This window comes from Numida meleagris, chromosome 9 (assembly GCF_002078875.1).
Source record: "Numida meleagris isolate 19003 breed g44 Domestic line chromosome 9, NumMel1.0, whole genome shotgun sequence".
NCBI lineage: Eukaryota > Metazoa > Chordata > Aves > Galliformes > Numididae > Numida > Numida meleagris.
In genome coordinates, this window is record NC_034417.1 from 4,892,783 (window position 1) to 4,909,518 (window position 16,736).

At 39.6% G+C, this 16,736-nt stretch overlaps 1 protein-coding gene across 9 annotated transcripts in view; it reads left to right on the forward strand.

The window, feature by feature from the left end:
* Positions 1 to 2,652, forward strand: part of OTUD7A (OTU deubiquitinase 7A) — a 107,549-nt gene extending 104,897 nt beyond the window's left edge. For 7 of the 9 annotated variants that reach the window (XM_021407419.1, XM_021407421.1, XM_021407418.1 and 4 more), the window contains one exon: positions 1,107 to 2,652. In XM_021407419.1, the coding sequence (XP_021263094.1) occupies positions 1,107 to 2,540 (1,434 nt within the window). In that variant the 3' untranslated portion in view covers positions 2,541 to 2,652. Of the gene's footprint in view, positions 1 to 4; positions 1,040 to 1,106 lie in introns of those variants that run through there. The other 2 variants (XM_021407425.1, XM_021407426.1) reach the window with 2 other exon arrangements.

Here is a 16,736-nt window from a genome sequence, read left to right on the forward strand (position 1 = left end):
ACAGTTTCACCCTGAAGCGGTAGACACCGCATCAGAAAAAGGAGAGGCAAAATTGTCCTGTAATTGTAAGCTGTGAGCCTGAAACCACGTGGGACCTGGGTTACCTCTCCCTGCTTCAGGGATTCCAGACAGAGGACATTTAAGTACTCGGGGACAAGAAACAGGTGTGCATTTCTTCAGTGAAGGTATATACATCTCCAGAGCGTTTCTAAATCACTATCATTAGTTAAATGTTTCATATTTATCTTTAGCAGATTGTTGTTTCATGATGCCTGAATGCAAAACTAAGTTTTGCAGGACTAAGTGACTACAGACAAATTTTAAATTATCCTAGGATCCTGTTAGTACATTTTCAAGGAAGATCACCTTGTCACCTTACCTAAAACATGACTTGGAACTCAGATTTCTTGCATCAGTTTTATCTGCATTGTATTTCCAATAAGAGTGAACAGACCTTATTGGTCTATGTGCTTAAATTTAATATGTCAGACAAGATGTTTAGCTCTGGTGCATTGTAGCTCTGATTTTAACGCATGGGAGGCCTGAACAACAAAGAAATTAACTAAGTTATTTTGTGAACATCATGAATTTTGAAATATTAATACAGGCGGGTTTGTATGCTGCACACCCCTCACAGCTTTCAGCAGAACCTTGCTAATTTTCCATCGCAGTGGTATCAGTTTCCTTCTGGGCTGTCTCCCTGCTGAGAGGCTGCAAGTGTTGTGGATGCTTCCAGTTCAGTGACTGGTTTCTGTATGCAGGCCAGCCACTCTGCTAATCAACGTGAACAGAGAGGTTGAGCTGCAGACTTCTCTCGATGAGAGCACTGACTTGTGTCTCTCCATTATTCAGACAATGGTTTTCCCAGAACATCTGAGTGACTGACCTCTACTCTACAAATGTGCTTGGAGGGAGCCAAAAGCTACTGCAGGAACAAGCGAGATAGGTAGCACAGCCAAATAAGAAAGAAACCAGTCTAAAATGTCAATGTGTAAATTAAGAAGTACACTTCTAAAGTCAAAGTCTATATTAGATTATGCATTTTTGCACCAAGTCCCTGTATGAAACTGATTTTTTCGCATCTAATTATAATTAATTTTCCATAGCAGGCCCCTTTGGCTCAACCAGAATCCCCTACAGCTTCAGCTGGGGAAGACGTTCAGTCTCTGGCTGACTCAATGGACTCGGACCGAGATTCCATCTGTAGTAATTCCAACGGCAGTAATGGAAAAAACAGTAAAGAAAAAGAAAAGGACAAACAGAGGAAGGATAAAGACAAAAACAGGACGGATTCAGTTGCCAATAAAATAGGAAGCCTCAGTAAAACCCTAGGAATTAAGCTGAAAAAGAATATGGGCGGTCTTGGAGGCTTGGTGCATGGCAAAATGAGCAGGGCAAATTCAGGGAATGGGAAAAATGGCGACACCATAGAGAAAGTCAAAGAGAAGAAGTCTAAGTCTCGAAAAGGTAGCAAAGAGGAATCTGGACAGTCTGCAAGCACTTCTCCATCTGAAAAGACCACTCCGTCTCCTACTGACAGAGCTAGCAACTCGCCCATTGATAAGATGAACACAAAATCTTTCTCTGACAAGCAGACTGACCCGTGGAAATACAGCACTGATGTGAAACTCAGCCTCAATATTTTGAGAGCGGCTATGCAGGGTGAACGAAAGTTTATTTTTGCTGGCCTTCTTTTGACCAGCCACAGGCATCAGTTCCATGAGGAGATGATTGGTTATTACCTGACCAGTGCACAGGAGCGTTTCAATGCTGAGCAGGAACAGAAAAGAAAGGATGCTGAGAAAAAGGCTGCATTGAATGGGTCATCTAGTAGGAAGCTGGAGCCCGAAGCATATTCAAAAGAAAAGTTAGAAACGTCTCCTCAGGATAGAGCATCACCTGTCTTGCCTCAAAGCCATACGACTCAACTGGTTTTAAAGTTTAAAGATCGCACTAGTCCCACTCCTGGGTCATTTTCTTCACCTAGTAACAGTGCTAAGAAAAGTGGACCCATTCCAGTATCTGCCCACTATAGCCATACACCACCTGTTCAAAGACAAAGTGTCATCCATTTGCATGATGTCAACTCCAAGCCATCGAGCTTCCAAGACGACACCTACAAGCCAGTGGTTGGCACGTTAAAAACTTGTGCCACGTATCCCCAGCAAAACAGATCACTGTCTTCTCAAAGCTACAGCCCAGCCCGGATAACTGGTATCCGCACAGTGAACACCGTGGAATCGCTGAGCTATGCCATGCCTACTGAACACAAGTCTCAGACATACACTAATGGATTCAATACTGGTGATATTAGAGACTGCTTAGAATATGCTGATGAGGATGCTCCTCAGACCTGGTTGAACAATGATAAAAATCCAGGCAGAAGCACAGTTTGCCCAATATATCCCATCCAGCAAAACCGCTGCAAGAAGGATAACTGTTCCTTTTATGGTCGTCCTGAGACTGACAATTACTGTTCATACTGCTACAAAGAAGAGCTGAAGCGCAGGGAGAGGGAAAGTAAGGGACACAGGCATTGAGGATTCTTCCGTGACTATATTTAGTTTTACCATTTTCTTACTTGCAGAGTAAACAGTGTTGAATTGCAGTAAAAGGAATCCTTCAAAAAAGAATAAAGGATTGATGAGTAAATAGTGTCTAGCTTTTCGCTTTTCCTGGGCAATGAGGAAATAATAGGATTAATTTATCATAAAAATATATATTATTTTCCATTTTGTCAGTGTCTTTTTTACATATTCTGGGTAAGCTGAAGGGTTGTTTACTTCTTTGTCAGTGCTGTGTGTATGTTTGGTCAATAATTTACTAATGGTGCCTGAATTTACACTGACATCACTCAGGTAGTAGTATGATAGGGGAAAGTCATAATACCGGAGATGTGGTGTTGTAGTAGGGTAGTATCTGCCTTGTAAACATTTGAAATTCTGTAGCTATGATGAGAGTATTTTTTTCCTCAGCAAGAATAAATTTTTCATAGCTTTTCTTTATTTCAGGAGGGCAGTGATTTTTGCATAACGCACACTTTTAACATGGCAGCATACTGCGTTAGCACTAATGTTCATACTCACTTTAGTCCGACATGGAATGATTCTAGGAGACTGGAAGTGAAAGGTCTGAATTCATGAGGGCTGTAGCTCTTCCTGATTTTAAGTTCTTACCAGATATTTCTACATTTCCATTAAAAAGTAGATTTGCGCCATTTTTACTTGTCTTGAATTTGTAAGCAGATTTTATAGAAAAAAATACATTATGACCTGCAAGACTTCACTTCCTAAGAAAAACAACATCAACAAAGAAAACTCATGCGTGAATATAGTTTTGGGCACCTGAATCTCAGTAGTATTTTCATTGCTGCTAAAATTGAAAAAATATATATATATATATATAAATGGTATTAGATTTGGAAAATTTGATGACCAGCTAGGAAATGTGGGATCAATTTAGAACTGAATGAACTGCTTGTCAAAACAAATGTATTGCATCCCTGGATTGCCTTAGCCATTATATGAATTTACTTGTTGTTTGTTTATTTCTTCTCCAGTGTTGTTGACTGATAGTTATTTTAAAGGTAATTACTTCTGAGCATTTCTTGAAGACATTTGACACCACCTGTTTTTGAGTCTTCTCTTTCAGCGAGTCGTTCATCTACCAGGAGGTTTCAAGATGGCTATAAAATGCCTAGAGGTACAAATGCCTTCTCCTAGCACAGATTTGCACAAGTCTGATTTCCAGATATTTACATAAGTATTTGCAGTACCTTTGAAAATAGAGCTGTGTTCATAGAAACATTTCTGTAATGCAAATACCAGAAATACTGTTTAAGTAGATGCTTGAAATTAGCAAGTTTTCTTGAAGGTAGTGTATGCATTTTTTTTACACCTTTCCACTGCCTATTGGCATAATCTAATGAGAGTAGATCTTTACTGTGGCTGTGCTTTTACGCAGTGGTTCATCAGCTGTGTTCCTACATTTTTTTAAGCTCGTTTTCCACAAATAAGTGAAGCATTCCCTTCAAGAATGCTTGCTCTGCCATCTAAAGGTGCAGGACATGAATTCTGCTTTGTGCATTACAGAATTGCATTTTTCTGGCCCGCATAAAACAGGTTGTTTCCCAGGGATCTTTGTTCCTGCTTCGTTTCTGCTGTATGCTGATTTTGACTCTTGGCTTGTATACAGTTAACGCTAATTAGCCCCAAAGCCAAGTATGAAGGAGTCTGTGAAACACAATACACAATCTTGTGCTGATGCTTACTTGCTTTAAGGAAAAGCACAGAGGCATTTGCTGATGTCCCTCAGAAATTTGTGAAACTGAGTGCGTGTTTAAAATTGACCACATGATTTAAAGAACACTTTCAGAGTAATTCCATTAGCTGCTCTTAGAAGTCCTGGTCCTTCCCTTGTCTGCAGTTCCATTGTTCCATGAATCCAGACCTGTACTTCATGTATTTAAGCAGTACATTGAGCACACACTGGATGTTACTGAATTTGCAGCCTTTCACAAAAGGGAAATACTGGGAAACCTAATGAGAAATTAAAACTCTTTGGGACTTCTGTCCTTAAGGTAAGCAGGTTCTAAAATGCGTGACTTTGGTTGAAAACACTGGTAAGCGGTGTCCTGTTTGGGTTAACTGATGTGATGACATGCAAGTTCTCATTGCCAAAAAAATCTGTGGCTTCATGTTGTTAAAACAGGACACAATAGGTTAAAACAGATCAGACATCTGATTAGAAGAGCAAAGTGCACCAACCCACAGGTCTGAGTCAGTTGTTTCCTTTCTGAATGAAGAGTGCATGTCTAAAACCAAGGAATTACCATGGGAATTTACTGCTTTCCATTTTTTGAAGGAATTGTTTCTGAAGTACATTTTTAAGATAAGCTATTCACAACATGAAGTTTATAGAAGGTCAGTATTTAGATAAAGGACTCTTCTAACAGAAAGTATGTCACAGAGTCTTTTCCCATGCCTGACCTGGCCCCCTGTCAGAGCTTGTTAGTTACCATTTAGCCCAAGCTGTACAGAAATCACTTGGTTTTGGAGATCCCTGTTCATTTTTTCTGTTGGCTCATGTGGATGCAATGCACATGTATTTACACATTAGTAGGTGCTTTTTTCTCTTTTTCTTTAATAGCAGTTGGACATCATCCTGTTACCCAGATTCTAAAAGTACAGACTAAAGCCTGGGTAGACTGCACCCTCCCAGAATAGATGAAAATCACCAGGAGATACTTAGATTGGTGGAAGCTGGAATTCTTAAAATATGTGAATGTGCAGTGTTTAAGCCTGTTATGCTTTTTTTTATTTGTTCATAAACTCAGATTCAGAAGTCTGCTCATAATGGAGGTGGCCTGTAATACATAATGGGTTTCAGTCACGCTTTATATTGAAGTTCCATTTAAAATGCTTTGCAAGGAGTTAATAAACTACTGCTAGATTTTACAAGTATTTTTTTCAGATGTAGGTATCAGTTGTAACAGATGGCTAACAAGCAGCTCATTCAGAATGAGGTGGTATAGATTATCAAAAACAACTTTTAAATTTTAAGTGATTTTTAAATGATCGATTAACCTCTTGTTAATATAATTCATTGTGCTTTATAACTGCAATGGAAACCCAGATTTCTTTAGCGGTTAGTTCCTTCTTCCGAAGTCAAAGGTAACATGAGAAGCATTGGTGAAAGAAAAAGTTATATTTTGAGTTTCTGTTGCTTCTTTCTTCGTGCATCTGAATAGGCCAAGTGAAGTCTTGAGGGTCGTCTTTTCTAAAATTGCAAAACTCATGATACGAGCAGTATCACTTGATACAGAAGGCACTGAGGAGAGATGCTTAACATGGGTTTGTGCACCATTTGACTGCAAATCAAAGCAGTCTGCTGAGGCAATATACATACAGGCATATTCAGGGTAATCTACTTCTCTTGTGATGATGAATGTGTAGATATCAAAATGCACAGCACAGATCTGACAAAATACTGCCCTCCAACTCCCTGACTCTGCAAACAATTACACTGGTGCTCAACTTCACCAATATGAATAGTCTTCCTGGCATCAAGGAGACTGCTTATTTTCAGCAACTTAACATAACTGTTATGAAACTTAGCATAGACGTTGGTAGGATTGAGGCCAGAGCCCTTCAGCCAGTGCTTGTTCTCCTCGGGCTGCCTGTCAGTGCTCTTCCAGTGAGGAAATGGATGAGAATCATGCCTGAGGAGCAGGGGATGCTTTAGGCCTCTGTGGGCTAAATCTGCTATCCTCTGAAATCTGCAGGCAGAATGCCATTGGCAGTGGGGCCTTAAATCAGGTGCTTCACGGACACAGAATACTTGCAAGCTGGATGTGAGAGTGGAGTATGAGCTAGCACAGAAGTAAGGTCTTCATAAAACTGGAAAAGTTCTGCACAGTTAGAAACCCATGTGTTGATACATACAATGATCTCAGACAAATGGAGGTCCAGTGAAGCAAAATAACTGATGCTGATTGTAGATGGCTTTTCAGCTTTGTGTACTTTAAGTCTCTGTCAGTGTATTTGAAGTGTATTTGTTTGAAGGTACGACAGCTTACAGAGAGGATCACCAAATGGTGTACAGCATAGAGTTTAAATTATTTCTGTGTCAGGCACTAATCCCTGTTTTAATTTGCACATTAATTTCCAGTGTACATGACTAAAAATACTGTATTGTTATAAATGAGAGGAAAAAAACACAGTGGTGTTTGTATGTTCTGTTTGTAGATTTAAGGCTGTATTATGTTGGAATTTTACAAGCCAAGTTTAAACTGTAATATAGAAATTATTTTTATATTATTTTCAAAATATGCTACAGAGCAATATTTTGCGCCTTTATTATAAACAGGGTCATCATTTTAGTAGGTTACCTTCCAAAGTGCTGGTAGAAATTAACCACAAAAAGAAAGCTTTGTACAAATGTATGTGTTGTTTCTAACTGCTGTCTGTTGTGCACATCTCTGTCTAACGAGAGTTGAATATACAATTTTTTTTTAATTGAAAAGCTTTAAATTTTTCTTTATATATTTTGGTAAAACACTGTTCCTCCCTATCTCCTTCCACTTCTCCTTCCAGTCCCTACCAATAGCACCTTTTATAAGCAGCTTACAAATAAACATTCATCTGGAAATTTTTCTTACCAAATGAAGCGTTTCTGCATAGATACTGATGACATGGGGTGTTTATAACATACTCTGAATCCACTGAAGTACGATAATTTTGCTTTTCTAAAAAGATGGAAGCTTGGGTTTATTATTCCTTACAAGTGAAAATCAAGGATCAGTAATCGATGCAATGATTTAGCATCTGTGGGAAGAAAATCACTGTAGATCATAGAAATGTCATCTTGTAGTTGGCAGATGCATTGTATCTGAATATATATGAAATGTGTTGCCTCCCTGCAGATTAAGGTGTGCAGATTTCATTTCTTCATAGGTCTTTGTACTGTGCATCTCAATTATTGGTGAGTCATGCAAAAAAGACTTTGTGGCGTGAGGTATGTTTTAAGTTGGGAGTCAGTATAGATTTTAAAATTCTTCTAACTTTTGTGATTTAGTTTGTTTGGGTTTTTGTTTGTTTTTATGAATTTCCTATTAAGTTATGCACTCCAACCAAAAAAAGTAGAATCTGGATGCCTAATGCAAGGATTCTGCATCTAGGTTTCTCCTAATAAACAGACTGGTTTTAAGATGGACTGAGCATCAGTTGCTGGGGAGCACGAGCTCTTGGTTCCAGAAAATCAGGGGAGCATTACTCCAACTCGTATTCAGGGCTTTTCTTTATTATTCTACTTATTTTTACTCAATGGAAATTGCATTTTATCTTCAGTGGTTTTCCATGTGTGAAGAAATAATTGGGCTTATTCATAAGGTGATTGCTTGGCTACGGAGAGACTTACTTTGTACCAAAAGACCACTTTGTTACACATTAACCTACTGCAGTCAAAACAGGGCTAGTATATTCCACTGATGTTCTTGGATAGTGTACTCGCTCAGATTTTTTTCCTCTCAAGTAAATATGCTGTTCAGATTGCTGTTTTATCTCTCATTACCTGAATGCATGTACTGTATCAAGAGAATTGAAATGGCTGATGCACATTTGCACTGTGGAACACACGATATGGGTAAAAGCCACCAGGTTCCAAACAGCCTTAAAATTACGACTCCCTGGGGACCAGGAGTCACTTAGCTGGATGCAGCCTCTGTCCCACTTCCTCATTTAGCCACGGCTGTAAAGCATTCTAGCTTGCTGTACTCTGCGTAAGTGTCTGCATATTCATCCAAATAACCTGTCACTTTAAAAGATGTTTTTCTTTAAGAACTTACAATTCTTTGGTAAGTGTCACCATGTCAGAAGGCCTTAGTCAACATGAGTGACATGGGTAAAAATAGATGAATGTTGGGTAGCACAGTAACCATGGCACCACAGTACTCCAGAAGGGAAGGTTAAGTTGTATCAAGAACCATTTCCTTTCAAGACTGGAAGTTGTGTAGATCTGTGTTCTGGGAAAGCAAAGGAAAGTGGCTTTGCCATTTGTCTCCGCATGCTGTAGCCTTTTACTTTGATGCAGAGGTTTACTCCTTGCCAAAAAGCAAATTCTGTAGTGGCAGCATCATCTGAGATTACAGAGCATGAACCAATATTAGAACTGGACAGTGCCTAAGGTGCCTCTCTGTGAGCACTGGATATTTCATTTTCTTTTTCCCTTTTTTTTTTTTTTTTTTTTTTGAGTGGGAAATTAAAAACATGAAAACTGGTATGATAATGACTTGGTTTTTTGTTCACGTGCAAAATCAAGGTAAACATGAAAATGGCGTTAGGCTGGGGTTGCACTTTCTGAGAGGTGAAAGGCACCTTTTGAGGTAAATCCCATGGAATTGTTTTGCCATAGAATAAAGGTGGAATCCTTCAGCGTAGAACCTTTGCCCAGGGAAGCCTGGCAGTTTGTCAGGAGCCTGAGAGCCATGGCTGACCCAGACTAAGCACGATTCCTTCTGGCCCGTGGTGGCTAAGCCGTGCCTGCAGTGCAGATGGTGTGGAACACTGCCTTGTCGTTGCCTCCAGGTTTAACTAACACAGAGCCTCTTCCTCGTGCTTTTGTTTAGAATATGCAGGAGATGTCACAGCAAACCATGGCGTCTCAGGCTAGGACAGTGCCCAGCGTCTCCTCGTAGCGGGCTTGCAATCAGGTATAAATTGAAATACAGCCATGTAGGTGTGATAGAAGCGCTCTCGTCTCTACACTTTGCATACTGTGTGCACTTACGTTTTAATACTAGCAGAAATTAGGCAATGATTTTATTATTAGTTGTTCAAGGTTCCAAGTACTGTAAATACAGTCTTTGTATAATGCACATGCAGTACACAGAATGCTTTCCCTTGGAGCCTCTCAAGGAGCGTTGTGCGTACATGATATCAATCTCAACTGATTCAACATAAACCAAGGAGAAGAAACGGGGCTTAAGCCCCGGCTAAATAATGAATGGAGCTAGACCCTCAGACCTAAGCAGCAAGGAGTTCCCAACCATAGTAATCCAGGTTGGCTTTGACAGTTTTGTACAAAACTCTGTCCAAATGATCTAGATTAGGTCTGTGCTCTTTCCTGGGGAGGAGCAATTGCTTTGTGTCATTTTCAAGCCCATTGCTCTTAACTCTGGGAACTCTGTTGCATTCATGATGTGCCAGCCTTATCATGATTCAGCTATGAAACAGTTTTTCAAAACTGTACAACTCTTGCATTCCTATTGGAATCAATGTAGAGCTTTATTTTGCATTCAATTTTAAGAAATAAGATACTGTTATAAACTTCTTGTAATGTCTAGAAGTTAACTTTTGCATGGCAGAGAGGCAATGTTCTCCTTGGAAGGCTTTGTTCCTCCTCACTGATTCTTGTGACGGACATTTTTGTATGGAAGAAGTTGAATGAGATATTGAAAACATCAGTGCAGTTCATTTGTATTTCTGAGATTTAGTATGCTTTGTATTACGCAATTCTGTGTTAAAACACAATGCCTTTCAGATATGGGTAAATCTTATAGGACAGTCCCAATTATTATACACAAAATGTATGAGTAGCTAATTGATCCTAACTTCACTGTTGTATAATTTGCCCTCCCCAAATTGTTCGAACATTTTTTTTTGCTACTGCTAATATTTTCCTTTTATATTCTACTTCCTAGACAAGCCCAAAAGCTCTTTGTCTTCATTTGTGCAGGATACTTTTTTAAGCCTCTGCTAGATTTTCCTTCTCTGTTCAGTTTGCCTACAGAGTAGCTCGTTTCTACAAACAAGATTTGAAATAGCACAGATGTCGCAATCCATTTGTAGAAGTTCATTTACTAATTAATTGAGAGTCTCTCTTCAATTATAACCAAAGCTAATTATATAAAATTAAGAAAAAATCAGGACAGGTAATCTGACTCTTTCTAATAACCCAGCAAACCAAGCTGTTTTAAAACTGAAACAGTGTGTTTGAACCTTCTCTGTCTGTCTCGAAGAAGGGTAGTTGGCTCTCACCAACAACTAAGTAAACGTTAATAAGGAATAAAGCAAGCCTTGCTAATTTTTGTTGGCTAAGAATTCGACTTCTTGGTAGCAGAACCAACCTTATTTTTCAGAGCTTGCGTTTCAGTTTCTTATTGTCTTCTATATATTTATACTCTTCTAGCAAAGATTGATTTAGGATTTCAAAAAACAGTATGGTAGGTATATCCAAAATGTATTTAAAGCTGAAGCGCCTTTTTAGGTTTCTCTGTATTTGATCACTTCCATGCAAAACTTCTACTACGTGTGAAATAAATGAATTTGTCTTTTCCCATTGCCTTCCCTGGTCATAATTCCAAAATGTGGTTGGCTGGAGTCACTTTTGCCTGCAGTGAAAACGTTCGGTCATTTCTGAGCTGACTGCCATATATTTCAATCCATTGTTCAAAGGAAATGAGCATTCAATAATGTTAAAGGATAACGAGTATGTTTTGTTGTGAAAAGCGTGAGTTCTTGAGAACCTTTTCTACATGCAGTTTTCATTCTAATTCAATTTAAATATCATTTTTAATCTGATCCATACTTTGACAAAGATGATGTGTAAGAGCTGTTTTTAGCAGTTGGATTGTTCCTTTGTAAAGTATTAAAGCACTAAACCAATTTTTGCAATAGGTAGTAAAACTTGCTTATGTTTTGAAAAACTTCCAGTTATAACTGTCGCACTTTTTATAGCAGAACTGTATTTAATTTCTTTCTTTTATGAAAGATTACTCCAAGTAACTGATAGCTCTGTAATCTGTGTGAATTGACTTCTCCATTATTTGAAACAGAGAGAAGCTATAATGCCTATTCAATAAAATTAACTTATTTCTAAAGTATCCGTTTGCTTGAATTCTTGGTTGTGCTTTTTGTGTACTCTCCTTAGTGGTACGTGGGGGAAACTGAAACCTGGAAGAGAAGCAAGCAGGGGGCGTGCTGCAAACCAGTGGGGTTTTATTTGCTCCTCATAAGCTTCCATTCTCTTTCTGTTAAGTCACTCCATTTCATTTCAAGATTAACTTGCATAAACTAAGTAACTGGCAAAAGCCAGAAAGCAGGCACTGTAAGGTCTGTTCAGCCTTTTTTAGCACTCCGACCCCCATGGCTGTAAGGGCACGAGGCCTCTCCGTGCAAGGAGGGCAGTGCTGCAGCACTCTGTGCTGGGCCCTGAGAGCTGTGGCTGTCCTCAGGAGATCCATACCTGGAGATGACCTGTGTCATCAGGGCAGGTGCGGCACTTGTGGAACAACTGTTTTGAATAAAAGCTGGTTGGTTGGTTGGTTGATTTTGGTAAGTCTAAGTGGAGAAGAAATTATATTGATGTACAGTATGTTATTTAATGGTTAATTAACCTTTTCTTTAAAAACTTTTGTTTCTGGTATGAATTTGCATAGCAAGCATATGACTTTGGGTCCCGTTGTTGCATGTTCCCCTTGAGGCGCTGGTACCCTGTGGTGGGCCATCCTTCAGCCCTCCATGTGTCAGACTGAGCTTGCCAAGGCTGTTGCAAAGGTGTATTTCCAGTTCTGTAACCTTCCTCGTGCCTGTGCTTTGACTCTCCTCCTGCTTTCTAGCACCTCCCTTGATCTGTAGATACCTGAATTACGCTGAAAGATTTTTTCTGAAATACACTCCAGGTGAACAAGAATTAATGTAGACTGCATTAGACAGGAGGTGAGCCCGTCATCACAGCTTCTCTTCGAAGTTTGTTTCTAGTTCTATGTAAGAATTCATAGTAATAAGTTTCAGTACCTACCAGTTAATTTCCTAACGGAAAATATTGTGCATTTATGCCCAAAAATGTCTTTAGTCTTTCTGGGCTTAAGATATACAAGGAATTCTGCTTCAGCTACTCCTTGACTGTGTCTTTATTGCTTCCTCAGCTAGAGCTCTCCACCTGGTGAGTAGCTAAGGGGCTGAATTTGTTTTTCTAAAGGTCTGTCTTAATCGTTATTCTATCAAACATAGTTTGTTTGTACCCCGTTTACCAAGCAATCTAGATTACTCTGTATTAGGATCCTGTATTCTCCTAATATTATCAGTAATTCATTTAAGTGCCTTTCTCTGGTGATTGATAAAACTATTTGTTATTGTGGGGCTGGCTATTGTGGATTGGTGATAAAATGTTTATCAATTAAACTCCTAGTCAAGTACACTAAAAAGCTTTGAAAGGGCGTAATTTTTATAACATTTTTTAAAACTTTATCATTCTTTCATTCTTGATTAAAGTGCGTTATTAACCTTTTTATTATTTTGCCATGTTCGCAGTACGCTTTTACCTTCAGTAGTTGCTGTTTGATAACTTCTTTGAATTGGATGTAAATCAGGTAATAAAATAGATTCCAAAACGAAGTTCCAAATCTTTGAACACATCTACCTGTTCTGCAGATCTCAATGGTTTCCATCTGTTTCCAACTACTGATGTGCTAGCCCACCATCAGGATTTCCCTTATCCCTGGCACAAACATACTGGACCTGAAGACAGAGAGAGGGTAAGGATCAGTGGTTTTAGGGACCTTCTCACATCTCTGCATTTGTAGAAGAGTCTTCTTGACTGGCAAGACAGGACTGCGTTGAGTAATATAGAGGGAATGGCCTAGGAGAGTACTAATGCATTTCAAGGTTACTGCTCTTACCAGAAACAAGTAGTAGAAATGTTCACAGAAAAGCTCCCTGGAGCTTAATAACTTTATATCTCTCTTCATCTTCTGACTGGTAGTCAGAGCAACACTGCTGCGAAACAGGGGAGGAGGCTTAGGGTTGTCACAAGAAAAGATTCAGAGTACAATCTGAACTGCAAACTGGGAGCCCTTTCCAGTGTAGGAGAGCTTCCCATATGTCATACAACATTGCCTCCAAAGCAGTATTTTTTATGAGAATAGCTTTCTGTCAGTTTGACTTCTTGAACCAGCTCCTCGCAGGATCATGTGAACACCAGCACTGGCACAAAGGATGCATTTGCAGTACGGGAGGAGAGGTGGAAAACTGCAGAACAACTTCCTTCTAGCCATTTATAAAACACACAGTTCAGATGGTGGAGAAGATGAAATAATAGCCAGAGAAGGAAGGGTGCAGGGGGTAGGAACTTTTGATTCTATCTGCTAGTCCAAATATAATCTGAAAGTAAGCACCTAGGCTTGCTTAAAAATAAAGCAACGTGGAAAACTAAGCACTCCAGAGGTAGTGACTCAAATGTAACTCTGCATGTAATTTGTCTAAAGCGCTTTATAAATCTCTTAAGCAAAATATATTGCTATCTGAACTGGAAATAGTTTGAAATATGTTTTTGATTATCTAGTAGAGCTATTTGTGCACACACCTTTAATGCTAGTTTCTAGGAATATTGTTCTTATATATAAGGACATTGTAATATTAACCTGCCTTGCTGAGTGGTACTGGGATTATGTTACCTTTATTGCAGTGGTACACAAAGTAATTCATCTGTCCTTTTATTAATTGATCTAGAGGCTACAGTCATGCAGTTGTGCAGTATGATCTGATTCCTGTGTCCTTCCAGAGCTACGTCAATTCCAGCAGTGCTTCAGGAAAACCCAGAGCAGACTCCTTTGTAAAACTGGAATTTATGCTCATAAACACTTCAAGACTTCCCTGGGGGAAGGACATTAAAGCAATGTAAGGCACTGCTTGTAGAAATCTAGCAATGGTTGTCTTTTCTGATGAGCATCCCAGCAAAATCCAAATACTCGGGTTTCTTCAGCTTGTGTTGGAGACTTGTTTTGTTTTTGACTGTGTACTCAGAGCTACCATGGGTGAGTCAATACAGAAGTTTTGAAAATAGCACCATAATTTGTGCTTGTCTCTAATCTCTCCTTTAAGAAGTTTAAATGAGGAACAACAGTGCTTGTAAGGCGTGGTTTATTTTGAGTCTTCTTGTAAAATGGCTGTGCTTCAGTGAGCCTCTTTCTCGCGTGGTTTCACTGCAGTGACCGCAGTTACCAGTATCCATCTTCACGTCTCCTGCTGGGGGGATGCAGGAGGCCCTGCTGGCATCACAGGCCACTGCACAGAAATGGTGAAAGGTGCTCGTTTCTAAGAGCATGAACTGAAAGTTCAGTTTGTTCATGAAGAGAGAGGAAATAGCCCAGGTCTGCAGAGTGCTGATAAAAAAAAAAAAAGGAGTTCTCCCCAGCCTCTTGGCTTCGTTGAAAGCAATTCCAATTTTCTTCTGTGAAATTATTTTCCTCACCAAGCTAACTAGCATCTGTAGTTGTTACATAATTTACTATTAATGCTGCTTAAAGGTAGAAGTAGTATCTTTGCTACAGGGAAGGTTATTTTAATTACAATCTTTAAAAAACAATTTTTTCTAAAACAATTTTTCATTTGATTTGTGTACAGATGGCTCAGTCAAACTGCTTGTGTAGCTGGAAGACATTTCTAAAAATCAGGTTTCTGAATCCCCATCTGAGCCAGATTTCTAAACCTTGGGATGTATGAGATCAATAAATTGCAGGAGAGATTACTGATCAGGTGAACTTCCCCCCTGGCAGTAGAGGGTAGCTCTGTAGCTGAAATAGCTAGTGTGTCATACATTGGTTATCTGACTGTAAATAGTTACCCTGAGAAAAAGTTCTACAACATAAAATGTAAGTGCTAACTTGATTTCACTTGATGTGAAAAGAAAACTCTGTACCATAGTGCTGTGCAGAATGGTAGTGAATTTAATTTCTTCATTCTGTAGGAAATCATCCTCAGGATGCTCAGAATTATACAAAAGCTGAAAACTGCTGGAGTGACCGGAATGAAAGCCAAGGAGACACAGCAGGCAAGAACTCATACGCAGGGTTCAGCAGCATGTAAGTTGTGACGTGTCTAAGCTTTTCTGAAATGTAAAGCCTCATATGTTAGACTTCCTCTGCCAATTGTGATAAAAATCCTGATCACTGAATTGAAATAAGTAGGAAGAAAGTGGTCCAAATGGCAGTGCCTAGCATAGGCCCCAGTTACTAAGATATTTCCATTAGTAGGTCTGTGAATGTAGTTACTGCAGGCAGACCCAAAAGAGCTGCATTCTTAGGGCCCTGCCCACACAGGGTGTGAAGGAGCAGCAAGGAAGCTCTTTGGCACAGTTATAGAGAAAACAAGCATCCAGTCTGGCCCCATGAAACCTTCTGTTAGACCTCGCAGATGATCCTCTCCCTCTCTGTATTTCCACAAGTCTGTGTCCATGCCGTTCGAAATTACATTGCTTGAATCTCATTCCTCCTGAGGCAGATGTCACTGTCAGCCCAGGCTGTCATCTTCTCTGACCCTGGTTGTGTGCGCTGCCCTGGCTCCTGCCCAAGAGTGACTGCTGACAGCTCAGGAAGATAGATTTCGCAGCAGCATTTTACGTGCACTTTCTGTTGCTTGTGTGTGTCACCAGCACAGTCATTTTGGCATACTGATGAATGCAGTATAGAAGAGTCCAGGTAGATCTGAAATCTAGTTTCCAGCCCAGGGAATCAGACGTGCTTTTGTTGTTTCTGCTCTAGAACTGAAGGTAAGTGCAGAACACTGGAGTTAAGAAATGATGGGGATGTAATCACGAGAAAATTGTGGTACCTCTCTGCAGTGCTTATAGGTAATGCTCTCCAGTTAGCATCATTTATGTGATTAGAAGAAAAGCCATCTTTTTAATAGGACATCAGTTGCTTGCAAAATCTGTTACTGACTTCTTGTCTTCTGCTCAGTACTCCAGAAAAACAGAAAACTGGCAGATGTTCAATCTACGGGATTTCACGTGTTGACAGGTGGTTTGTTTAAAAAGTATTGCTTTCCTTCTTGAAAGAAAGTTTTTAACTACAGAAATTATCATGAAAAAAAAGATTTTTCTGGGCAGTGCTCTGTGCCTGTGTCTCTGGGGGATATCCATGGGTGTCAGTGGCTGTGACTTGCTTGGTACTTGTCACCCAAGAGCTGGATGAACTCCCTGAGCTTATTTCCCATGTTGCAATGAAAGCTATTGCTGTCTGATGGACTTCAGGTATTTGCTGTGTATCAGGCTTAGACTTGGACAGCTAGGGGGTGACTAAATATCTTATTACTGATAAAACCTGTACCACAGCCAGTCTGCTTTGCTTTTGGCTTGTGCCATTCATACAATGACCTGGTTTTTGAGAAAGTTATCAGAGAAGCCAGAAGCTGAAGCATAAATATCTCATGAATCTGGGCTTCTGGGCTTTGTAGACAATA